Source organism: Lemur catta, chromosome 9, assembly GCF_020740605.2.
Source record: "Lemur catta isolate mLemCat1 chromosome 9, mLemCat1.pri, whole genome shotgun sequence".
Lineage (NCBI taxonomy): Eukaryota > Metazoa > Chordata > Mammalia > Primates > Lemuridae > Lemur > Lemur catta.
Genome location: NC_059136.1, coordinates 31,829,976 through 31,842,148, shown reverse-complemented (window position 1 = coordinate 31,842,148; position 12,173 = coordinate 31,829,976). Strand labels below are relative to the sequence as shown.

Here is a 12,173-nt window from a genome sequence, read left to right as displayed (position 1 = left end):
GGGGGTCAGGTTGAGTGAGATAACACACAGATCCAAGCTTTTGCTCCTTACACTCTGCCAAGAGGTTAAAATTGAAGGTTCTGGGTTTAACAGGGGTTCGAATCCTGGCTTCTCCACTATTGACTGTGGGATCTTAGGCAGTTCCTTAGCTTCTCTGAGGCAAATTCTCCATCTTTAATGTGGAGTAATGACAATCTTGACTTCATAGATTTATTTCAGAGATTAAACAAGCTAATATTCTTAAGGCATTTTACACAGAGCCTGACTAACAGAACATGTTTAAAAATTGTGCCACATTGCCTTCTAAGAATACTAAGTGCCTGGCACATAGCAGGTGCTCATTAAATGAAAACTATGTGAATACCTACATCCACTTACCTTCACCGGGGTGTAGCACAGGGCACAGCACGTAGTAAGGGCTGGGTGCTGGGCTGTTGGAGTGAATGACATCCTGAACCTCAGGCTATGCCCATGTTGCTGTCCAGGGCCAGCTGTCAGAGCACTGTCTGCAACCTGAAGAAGATGGTCAAAGCTGCTATGCTGAGGGCTGAGGGCCAGGGCCATGTTGACTCCAAGTTGTGGGTTGGGGACAGGTACCTTCACTTTCCTTCCAGAACCTTCTGTTTACCCTCTAGACATCCAAGCTTTTGATAAACTAACTTATCCTTGGGCTGTATATAGATTCTGTTGTGATGTTATCTTTTGCTGTGGTCTGAATGTGTGCCCCTAAAATTCCTATGTTGAAATTGTATCCCCCAAGGTGGTGGTATTGGAAGGTGAGGGCTTTGGGAGATGATTAGGTCATGAGGGTGGAGCCCTCATGAATGAAGTTAGTGCCTTTATTTAAAAACGTCCCCCCAGAGAGATCCGTGCCCTTTCCACCATGTGAGGATACATGAGAAGACGGCCATCTATGAGGAAGGCCTCACCAGACACCAAATCTGCCAGCATGTTGGTCTAGGACTTCCCAGCCTCCAGAACTGTGCATAAGCGACCCAGTCCATGGCATTTCATTGTAGCAGCCCAAGTAGATTAAGACATCATTGGAAAGAGGACGATGTGAAGAGGGAAAGATGAAGCTTGTGTTGTACCCTGGACCTGTGCCTGGCACTGCCCTCAGGCTAACAGGCCTCACAACCGTCCATCTTCCCACCCTGCCCCGAGGAGCCTGCAGTCCTTCCATTCACAGACCTCCAGCAGGCACACCTTGGCCACACTCAGGCTGGGAGGAGAGACCAGGCCATGTAGCCAAAATGGAGGAACCAGAGGATGCTACAGGGGTTCAGAGATGTCCTGTTGGATGTATGTGTGGTGAGGGTGTTTGCAGAGTTGGCTGAAGTTGTTTCACCAATGAAACACAAAATTAGGAGTACGTGGCCTTCCATGCACAGAGCTCTGTTCTTCCTCTGCTTGGGCCTCTGCATGCCGTGCAGCCAGGGCAGGGTATTTAATGTCTCAGAACCTCCTTTACCTCAGGTGGGGAAAAGAGGGGTCCCATTGCCTCACCCCCTGAGGTGATGAGGGTTGAGGTTTTGACTCCTGCTGTGGGCCCAACACAACTGCTTTCTACTCTGCGTTCTTGAACTGACAGTGTCTGTCTCTATGTAGGTGAAGACTTTTGGCACCCTCGTTTCCATTCCTGTCTGCGATGACTCCTCCGTGCAGGTGGAATGTGTGACTGGGGAGCGTTTAGGAGTGAATGTCACATGGAAATCACAGCTTGACAACAGCCCAGGGGCCTCTATTCCTGATTTGCATGACATTGGTATGTTTCTCTGTAGCACTGCCTTGGAGAAGCTATGCAGCCTCTCTGAGTCTCAGTTTCCCCATCTGTCAAATAGAGCTAGTGGACCCCAGGGTGTCTTCCTGTGAGGATCATGGGGCAGCTGATTACTTAAAAATATATAAAAAGTAATAGAGCTCTAGTCAATAGCATCCCAAGTTAAATAATATAGCAAAGAGCCCGATTGTGCTTTTGTGAACATCTAATGCTTCTCTTGATTTTCTGTGTACAGAGAGTGTGAAGTGAGAGCAGATGAGGGAGTCTTCAGTGGTTGATACTTTATGTCTCATTCACTTTAGTTATAAAACATCTCAGACCACTTACACTATTTAAAACAGGGCAGTTATGATGTGGACAAATCAAGAGAGGAGAAAAATCTAGGAGGAGCAGACTGGATTTTATGGTAGCTACGTGAACATTCACTGTGTTCAGTTCTGAACTTTCTGGTAGGGCAGGAAATAATCCATATATTTCTGACAGGGGAACAGGAGGCAACTCCCCTCTGTCTTCTACCACTCAGTGGCCAAACCCCCAGCGGGCAGGACTGACTGGAGCTCTCCCTGTCTTCTGTGAGGAGGAACTACTGGAAAACATTTCCAGGAAGGAGACTATATTTCTGTCATTCTCCGTCCCTTAGGGCAACAACCTGTGTGAAAATACCACCCCCCCAATTATGAATTAGGGGTCCCCTTCCTTCTTCCTCCAGAGGGAGTCTGGATAAATTGGGTATGTTTGGAGCTGCCAAAGTGTGGGATACTCACTGCTGGCTTCAATGGAGAGGCAGTGACATGATGACTGTGGTTTCAGGCCCGGGCTGGCTTCACAGGAGCCTGCTGTAGCATGAGTGTCTGCTGCGTGCAGGGGTCCGCCCAGCTCCCCATGCGGCGCTCCTCTGCTTCCTTCATAGGAAACACTCACGGTACCACAGTGAGAGGCTTCTCTGTTTTGGCTGAGCGCCAAGGCAGAAGGCCACGTTGCCTCCTCAAGTCCTTGCCTTCCCTTGAGTGGCCCCTTCACATACATTCTCTCCTGGCATCCTCACCCACTGCAAGAGAGGCATTCCTGGCCCATTTTTCAGGGGGAAAAACTGAGGCTCAGAGGTGTTCAGTGCCTCGTGAAAGGGTGACGTGGATGAGGGTCTGGACAGTGCACCTTAGCTTAGTGACTGAAGACATGATCTCCGGTACCAACGTGGGTTGTGTTGGTGCCACAGCAATGACAAGAGCCAGGAGATAATGCCTATGTCTTCTTTCAGCCAGGACATTCTAGGCAGCCCTGCCCTCTTGACTCTCCCTGACTCTTGCAGAGAACAATGAGGTGACCTCTGCCTTGCCCTTTGTCTTACAGAGAGGGCCTTAGTGGGCAAGGATCTCCTGGGCCGCTTCACAGATCTGATCCAAAGCGGCAAGTTCCAGCTGCATCTGGATTCCAAGACTTTCCTCGCAGACACCTCCATCCGCTTCCTCCAAGGGGACCGCTTTTCCACCTCTCCCAGGACGTGGTATGGGTGCTTGGAAGGATTCCACCGAGTCTTGGCTACCAGCAAGGCCAGTCAGGACCCACTGGGGTGTGGTAGGTTCACCCCTTCTTCCCTGGACTGCTCTCATGGAGCCACGTGAGGCTTAGGGAAAGACCCCTGGAGCTCTGGAGAGAGTTGGTTGAGAAGCATTCATTTATTTAGTCCACAGAAGTTTTCAATCATCCAGGATGCACAGGCATCTGGTATCATCCACTAGACGGCACACAGAAGGAGGGATCTGATGTTGTAAGTTACCATTTCCATTAGTTCTCAACGAGCTTGAACCCTGGAGCCTGGGCTGCACTGTATTTGTGAAGATGGCTGATGCCCACCCTATTATCTGGGGTGGACATTTCTTAGTCTGGTTATGGCAATATGCACAGTCTCCAAATGGCCATTTATCAGCCCAAGACTTTACAACTCCAGGAAATCGATCCTGGTGGAGGCTATTGGGTTGCCCTTGCCTTTGCCCATGAGTAGCTTTGGAGGCCACTTCCACTGGAATGCAGCTGCACACTCCTTTCATGGAAACTATTAATTTCCTGTTGCTACCATAACAAATTACTACAAATTTTGTGGCTTTAAAACCATATATATTTATTACCTTACAGTTATATAGGTTTAAATTCCAATATGGGTGTTACTGGGCTAAAACCGAGGTGAGGTGTCGGCAGGGCTGCCTTCCTCCTGGAGGCCTTCAGGGGAAATCTGTGTCATTGCCTTTTCCAGTTTCTAGAAGTTGCTCACATTTCTTGGCTGGTGGCGTCCTTCCTTCATTGCCAAAGCCAGCAGTGTTGCAGCTCTCTGACCCTCTTCCCTGGTCACATCTCCTCTGACTCACTTTCACTTCTAAGGACCTTGTAATTACACACAGCTGCACAATCAAGGCTACTGCCCCTACTTTAAGATCGTCTGATTATGGACCTTAATTCCGTCTGCAACCTTAATTTCCCTTTTCCATGTAACCTAACATAATCACAGGTTCTGAGAATCAGGACGTGGGCATGTTTGGGGGCCACCATAATGTCCACTGCTGACGCTTCAAGGGTCTCATGATGAGGAGTCTTCCTCCCAGGTGGAGTGAGACAGGAAGTCATTTTTATTGAGCTGCAGAGAGAGGAGATGTTTCTCAGGTTTTTTTTTTTTTCCATTATTTATATTGGTTGCAACACAAAAGCTACATGGCCTTTCCTTTTCTGAAGTCCATGCCAAATTCTAAACTCCACACTGGATTTAAGATGCAGCTAAATCCTAACACAGAAAACAGAAACACAACCACTTTCTACTAATGTTTGCAGAGGATTTTGCAGTTTACAATGCACTTTTACAAACATTTGACTCTCACAGTAGCCCCTGGCAGCCGGTCACTTCCTCATTTAACAGATGGAGAAGCCGAGGCTCCGATGAAATGAGTCTGTGCACCTGGCGTGCCCAGAGCAGGCAGACTCAGGGGAGGGACTCAGCTCCCTGGACTATCAGTGGGCGAGCCACATTCTGGGACCAGAGCCAATGATCTTTCTTTCCCCCACACCAGAGCAGCCCCAAATGAAGACAAGATATGGGAGCAGGAGTGGATGGTGCCACCTGCTAGAGTGGGTGAAACAGGGTGTCAGAGAGGGAGAGTCACACGGAGAACACCTGGAACCTTGTTCTCGGACTTTATTGTGAACAGACTCTGTATTAGTAGTGGTGTGTCTGTGTGTATGTGTACATGTGTGTGTGTATCTATGGGTGTGTGGTGTGTATGTGTGTGCACACATGTGTATGTTGTGTGTGTGTTGGGGGTGGGCGCTGTAGGAGCCTGCTTTTATAGCCACCCCAGGTGGTGTAACAGGGAGTGTGGAAATTGCACCAGGAGGCTCCTCTGGAGCAGGGAGCTGAGAGGGGAGGGCAGGAGGTAGAGGTGGGGGGCAGGGCAGAGCGCCTGTGCTGACTCTGAGCCTGTAAGGACGTCCTGTCCCCTCTCGGGGGTCCTCCTTCTCCCCCACCCCACAGAGGTAAAGTAAAGGGGCTGTCCTGGCAATGTGTTCCCACAGTTCCTTCTAGGGAATCAGTTATCAGTTCCTGTCGTCTGGGAGATGGGAGGGAAACTTAGCTGGCTTTCTCTGAAGGGGGAGCCTGAGTGTGTGAAGGACTAGGGCCTGGCATCAGGGGGCAGGGGCTTCCGAGTGCCCTTGAGGGAGCCACAGGGCAGGGGGTGGTCCTGGGAAGGGACTGAAGGGGAGACCTCACACTGGACACACTTGCTGTAGAGCAGGAGCTGGCAAACTTCTTCCGTAAAGGGCCAGATGGCAGACGCTTTAGACTTTTCGGGCCATACGGTCTTGGACTCAATGACTCGACTCAGCCATTGTGGGAGAAACATGCAGCTGTGTTCCAATAAAACTTTATTTACCAGAAGGCGAGCTGAATTTGCCTCACAGTTGCAGTTGGCCGATCCTGGCTCTAGATAAACCTACCTTCTGTTTTTCAACTGATTAAGGGTTTTACTGACTCACAAATACCTGTCAATCACACCACTCAGCCCTGCCCGCTTACCCCAGATGGTTAGAAAGGTCCAGAATGGAAGTCACAAAACTGTACTGAGAGCCTTGGATTTTCTCAGTATTAATTACGTCCTGGCTCCCCCACTTTCTCATTGTGGGATCCCGGGAAAGTCCCTGATTCCCACTGGGCATAATCTGAACAGTAGGGATAGTAACACTTATTTCATTGGGTTGTGGTTTGCATAGCATGAAATAACTGATGCAAAGCACAGCACTTGGCACGTAGCGAACTCTTGATGAATGGTTTTGCTGTTACAATTGGCAGTACTGAGATCTACACTCAGGCCTCTCTGACCCCAGATCCTTTGTTCTGTCCTCTGCATCACGTCTCCCTTCTCAACACGTCTCCCTTATCAACACGGGGGCTCTTAGTGAAATCACACCCTCCAATTCTTGTATCTATTCTTATTGGATCTTTTCCTTCTAAAGCACATCTGGGGCACAGCTGTGATGTTACAAGGCAGAGCATTGTCTTGTGGCAATGAGCCAGGGTTTCTCTGTGTCATCTCACGGGGGCTAGACTGGATGGCTCCCTGGAAGGGCAGTGACTCAGGGGACCGGTTGGAAGATCCATCCCCCGTGACTCACATAGGCACAGCAGCTTGGACCCAGGGAACTGGATGCTGCCTGGGAGTGGAGGCCTTGTTTGCAGCTCTGATGGCGTCTGTTTTGTTCACCCTCTTGCCTCAAGGCCAGCCATGTGGCTGCCCCTTGTAATTACCTGCTGGCCTCTTTCATGGCAGATGAGTTTATTAAGGAGGATCCCAGAGAAATTGTCTAGATTTTCTGTTTTCTATTCAGGATGACATTAACTTTTACTCATTCACTATTAATTCTTATAATAGAGCTAGTTCCCTTCGGATTTTTTTTCTGAAGTAATATGTTATGTCTTGTTTCCTTGTTCCCTCCCTCCCTCCCTCCCTTCCTTTTGTCCTTTTTTTGTTTCTTCCTTTTTCCCTTCTTTCCTTCCTTCCACTCATCCATCCATCCATCCATCCGTCCAAGCTTTCAAAATATAATTACTTATAAAACACCCTGTTCATGCTCATGAACACTCTACTTTGAAGGAACTAACAACTCACTGTCTAGTTGGGGAGCGGTAGGTGACTAGACAGCTGGAATATCATGTGAGGAAGCCTGCTGCACCCCAAGCAAGGCAGTCAGAGCAAGCTCACTGGGTAGCAAATGCTGGCTCAAGTCTTGAAGGATGAGCAGGAATTACTGCTCAAACAGGATCAGGCAGGAAGTGAGGTATGTGTGCATGTGCACATGTGTGTGTGTGTGTATGTGTATGTGTTTACATGTGCACATCTCATGGTGGCTAGACTGGATGGCTCCCTAGGAGGGCAGTGGCTCAGGGACCGGTTGGAAGATCTATCCCCCATGACTCACGTAGGGATAGCAGCCTGGACCCAGGGGACTGGATGCTACATGTGTGTGTGTGTGCATCCATGTTGGGGTGCTAACATGTTGAAGAACATTCCAGAAATGGAGATGGGTACAGAAGCAACGTGGCTTTATGGAGACAGTGCTCATGATTTCTGCAGCCAAGGAATGAGGAGTGTGGGGAGTATGGCAGGAGGTGAGATCAGAGAGACAGTCAGGGACCAGCCAGGAGAGGCCGTGGGGCACTGTGAGGGGCTTGGGCTGGAGATGGGGCCACATGGGAAAATTTTAAGATGGAGAGTGACAGGACCAGGTATGGGCTTGAGCCACTTCCTAAGGGGCAGAAGACAGCAGTCACTGCTGGGGGTCTGTGGGGGAGGGTTGGCAGGAGGGGTAGCATGACTCCAAAGCTTTGTGATGCTCTCAAACTCAAATGGGCCAAATTGTCTCATTTTATGAAGGAGGGAACTGAGGCCAAAGGGGTTTTGCAAGGATTTTGAGGGAGGGATTTAATTGAGGCTAAGCACCCAGTTGTGGCAGTGGACCCAGTGGCCTTCAAGAAGAAGGATGACCATAACCCAGCTGCTGTCTCATTCTGACTTACAAAGTGTTCTTTTGGGTGGAAAGGACTCTTGACATCAGAGGCAGAGAAGAATGGGGGGAGGAAAGAGCGGGCACACTCCTTGAGTACAGACAAGAGCCAGGAAGTGACTGGGACGGCCGCAGGAGTTAGTCCCCAGCCCTCTTCTGCTTCTTCATCTGCACCTCAGGCTTTGGAGGCAGGGCCACTCAGCCTGGCCCAAAAGCTTTCGCTTTCCTTTAGCGATGAGTTTGGAGGCCACATATTTGAAAAATATAGTCACAGTTCTGGGGGTGAAGTGCTGGAGATAATTATCAACAACTTGACTCACAGAAATAATGAAACTCCACTCTCTGAGGGAGGATATTAATTGCTGGGGTAGACCGAAAAACACAAGATGTGGCTCCAGTTTCTCATTTACTCAGAAATGCCAAGCACCCATGCAGGCCAGAGATAGTAGTTGCTAAATCAACACTGGCTCCATCTCAGCCCATCCCACGCATTTGTGCTGACCTCTCCACCAGAGGGAGGTGCTTGGATTGGTGGATGGAGCAAAGCCTATGGTTTGGAGATGAATGAATGGGGTTTAAACCCCATCTCTATCACCTCCCTGCCTGGTCAACCTTGACTTTGAACCTCAGTTTTCTCCAATCTCGAATGGCCATGATACCTTCCTCATAGGGTTGTGAGTAAAACACAGTAAAACATCTGGTCCTGTACTTGGCATATTCTATAATTTTACTTCCCTGCTGCCCTCGCTGAAAAGCATGCTGGGAAGTCATGCACAAATGTCCTGAGGCTCAGTGTTCCCATCTGTGAAATGGGGATAAAATACTAACTCTTGGGAGTGGAGTGTTAATGCACATGAAGAACACAACAGAGTGACAGGCACAGAATAAGTGTTCCTAAGAGTAGGCAAGATTTTAGCTCCCACATTTTACTGGGTAAAAACTCACTTCTTCTGGTAGTTATTTGGCAAACTCATGGGAACAGGACACTGAAGAAAAAAAGCTAAAAGAACCTCCTTCCCCTGTCCCCTTCTCTGGGCTGTCATGATAAGTGGTCCAGTTCATGCACTTTCCTCAGAGCAGAGCCCTTGCACCCTAACTTAGAACTCTTATAAGAACTCTTCTTAGAGCTCTAACTCCAGTTGGTCTTCTGATTTCCCAGCCTATATCAGAGCAGGAAAATTAGGAGGAATTGGGAGGTAGAATCAGTGGAACAGAGAGCCCTGAGAATGGGTAGATTCATAGGGTAACACCAGGAAGGACAAGATGAGGGAGGCTTCCGGGGCGCAAAATTTAAGGAGGTGCCCACTCCTGGGGTCGTACTTGGCATTTCTGAGTCAACCAAAAGCCCAACAGCCCTGGTAGTGAGAGCCTCCCCTGCCCCCACCTACTTCTGAGTCTGAGCAACACAATTAATGACCGACCAACAGGGAGAGGGGCCACGGGAGGTAAGCGAGATGGTGCTGAGTTGTCGGGACTGCCCCATGCAGAGGGCATCCTATTTGGACAGAATGGGTACTGAGGTTGGCTACAAAAAAGGACTTCCTCCAAGAGTAAAAATATCATTTGTTGAGCATATATGTGAATCTGGCATTATGATGTGTACTTTATGTTGGTTGTCACTACACTACAATGAGATATTATTGTTAATCCCCATTTTATAGAGGAGAAGGTAGAGCCTCAGAAAAGTCCAAAATTTTACAGGTATAGTGGTCAGTGGGACTTTATTCAATCTGTTAGATCCCAAAGTTTGCACCTCCTCATCCCCTACTCTCCACCATGCCCTTAACTTTGTGAAGTGTTCCCATGGTAACCTCGGGATAGGCTCTCATCTTTCGAAGTGTTCTCCTACTTCATGCCATGCCGTTCTTCCTTTTGCAGACTAAGCTCTAGCACAGCATCTGGCTTTGTTTGGCTTTTTCCTTTCCATTCCTTGAATAATCCAAACTCATTCCTACCTCTGGGTTTTTGCACTTGCTGTTACCTCTACCTGGAATTCTTTTTTCCTAGATCTTTGTCTGGGCTGAATCTCATCATTCAAGTCCCAAGCATGATCTCTCGGAGAGCCTTCCCTCACTAACATGCCCTCCTCTCCTGCTTCATTTTACCTGTAGCTGAAGTTCTTCTCTGACTCCCTCACGTCCAACAGGCATGTCAGCTGCTGGAGAGCAGGAAGCTCGCCTGCCTTCTTCACAGCTGTCCCTCTGGCTCTCAGAGCCCGGCACACAGTAGGTTCTCAATGGACACTTGTTAAATGAATGTGCTCTTGAACCAATTTTAGGATTTCACGTACCTTGTGTGCTTTGGGATTGTAACTGTAAAGCGCATGTCTTGTTCTTTAATGTCATTTTTCTGCTTATGTTTTCTAGCTAAGTGTCCTGAAGGAAGCTATTCTCAAGATGAGCACTGCATCCCCTGTCCTGTGGGATCCTACCAAGAACAGGCAGGGAGCTTGGCCTGTGTCCTGTGTCCCATGGGCAGAACCACCATTGCTGCTGGAGCTTTCAGCCGGACTCACTGTAAGTTCTGCAGGGTCCTGCTTGGAAAGAAAAGCTCTGTAGTATAATGGGATGCAACGGGGTTTCTCAGTCTCAGCACTACTGACATTTTGGAACAGTAAATAAATTCCTTGCTTTTGGGGGCTGTCTTGTGCATGGTAGGGTGTTTAGTAGCATCACTAACTCTTAGATGCTGGTAGCACTCCCTTCCCCAAGTTATGACAACAAAAACATGTCTCCATTGTCAAGTGTCTCTTGGGTGGAAATTGGTGATGGTGGGCAGGGGTGGATTTCCCACCATTGAAAGCTACTGGGTACACAGCACTGTAATCAAAGGGGCCACCATCTGTGAATACCTGTCCCCTGTCAGGCTCTGGGCCAGGTATTTTACTGTGTTGTCTCATTCAATCTTCCCAACACCCCTTCAAAGTAAATAGTATTAACCAAACTTTTACAGATAAGAAGGTTAAGGCTCAAAGAAGAGAAACTTAGCCAAAGTCACTCAGCTAACTAATGACTTCACTGGCCTTTGATCTTGGTTTTGTCTGATTCTGAAACTTCCGATTTTTGTAAGTCAACTTTATCAGAATGAGAAGTGAAAGATATTTTCCACTGATAGTTATTACCTTGCATAATTCTTATTCCCTTTCTGGCCCTAGACATTTGTCAGGATGTCAGGACTGCTTGGCTTTCCCGTATGTCATGTGATTTCACTTGTTCTACTTACTTAATAGTCACCTGGGTATTGGGGTTTTCCTAGCAAGGACGCATAACTTGCCTTACTGTACATCTTTTCATCTTGGTCTGAAATTGTGTCAACATGAGGCAAACAGTTATTGCTTAAAATCTGAGTAATTTCTAGAATTTTTAAAACAAGTGCTCAAAAGATACCAAGTCACTCTCTTTGATGAGGGCAGTTTCCTTGGTCAGGAGAACAGCATAATAGGACAGTAATTCCAAGAAAGTAAAAGTAGGAGGAATTTTATAGGCTGAGAGTTCTGACATTCCTCCCGGAGAAGAAACAAACCCTTCCTCAAGTGTGCCTGACACCTGGGCATCACCCTCAGTTTGTACACCGACTCCAGTCCTTGTGCTTTGAGATGACTCAAAGTGCTATGGAAATGCCAGAGGAGCACTTTCTTAAAAGAGGGTTGATGTGATGTACTGATCCTTGTGTATGGAGGGGATATGACAAAAAAGGCAGAGAAGAGAGGACAGAGGCTGAGGCTTGCACTGGCCAGACCGGGTTCCATCCCTGCTGTCCCCTCTTACTGGTACTGTGACCTAGGCCAAATCACCTTCCTTCTCTGAATGTCAACTCCCTTGTCTATCAGGTGGAGCCAATGAGATCTCACTTACAATGTGGTTATCAAGCAGGTGTCAGTTCAGGCTGCCATTACAAATTACCATAGACTTGGTGGCTTAAACAACACTCATTCATTTCTCATGGATCTGGAGGCTGGAAGTCTGAGTCAGGGTACCAGCATGATCAGTTTCTTGGTGAAGGCTTTCTTCCTGGTTATATTCACATGGGCTTTGCTTGGTGCATGCACAGAGAGGGAGAGAGAAAGGTCTCCTGTCTGTCTCTTTTTATAAAGTCATTAATATCATTATGGGGGCTCCACCCTCCTGACCTCATCTAAACTTAATTACCTCCCAAAGGCCTCACCTCCAAATCTTATCACATTGGGGATTAGGACTTTAACTTACAATTTTGGTGGAGAAACATTCAGTCCCTAGCAAAGTGGAAACATAATGTTTAACATAAACAATAAACTTTCATCCCTCACCCCACTTTTGGAGTGAGCTTTGATTGCACTTCCATGCAGTAGTAGAGGCTGTGTTACAACATT

General features: G+C 47.9%; 1 protein-coding gene across 1 annotated transcript in view; it reads left to right on the top strand.

Annotated features, from left to right (window-relative positions):
- Positions 1 to 12,173, top strand: part of TG (thyroglobulin) — a 244,685-nt gene that overhangs the window by 36,678 nt on the left and 195,834 nt on the right. Inside the window, exons 19-21 of the mRNA XM_045561428.1 lie at positions 1,609 to 1,765; positions 3,131 to 3,355; positions 10,192 to 10,341. Coding sequence (XP_045417384.1) covers positions 1,609 to 1,765; positions 3,131 to 3,355; positions 10,192 to 10,341 — 532 coding nt within the window. The remainder of the gene's footprint in view (positions 1 to 1,608; positions 1,766 to 3,130; positions 3,356 to 10,191; positions 10,342 to 12,173) is intronic.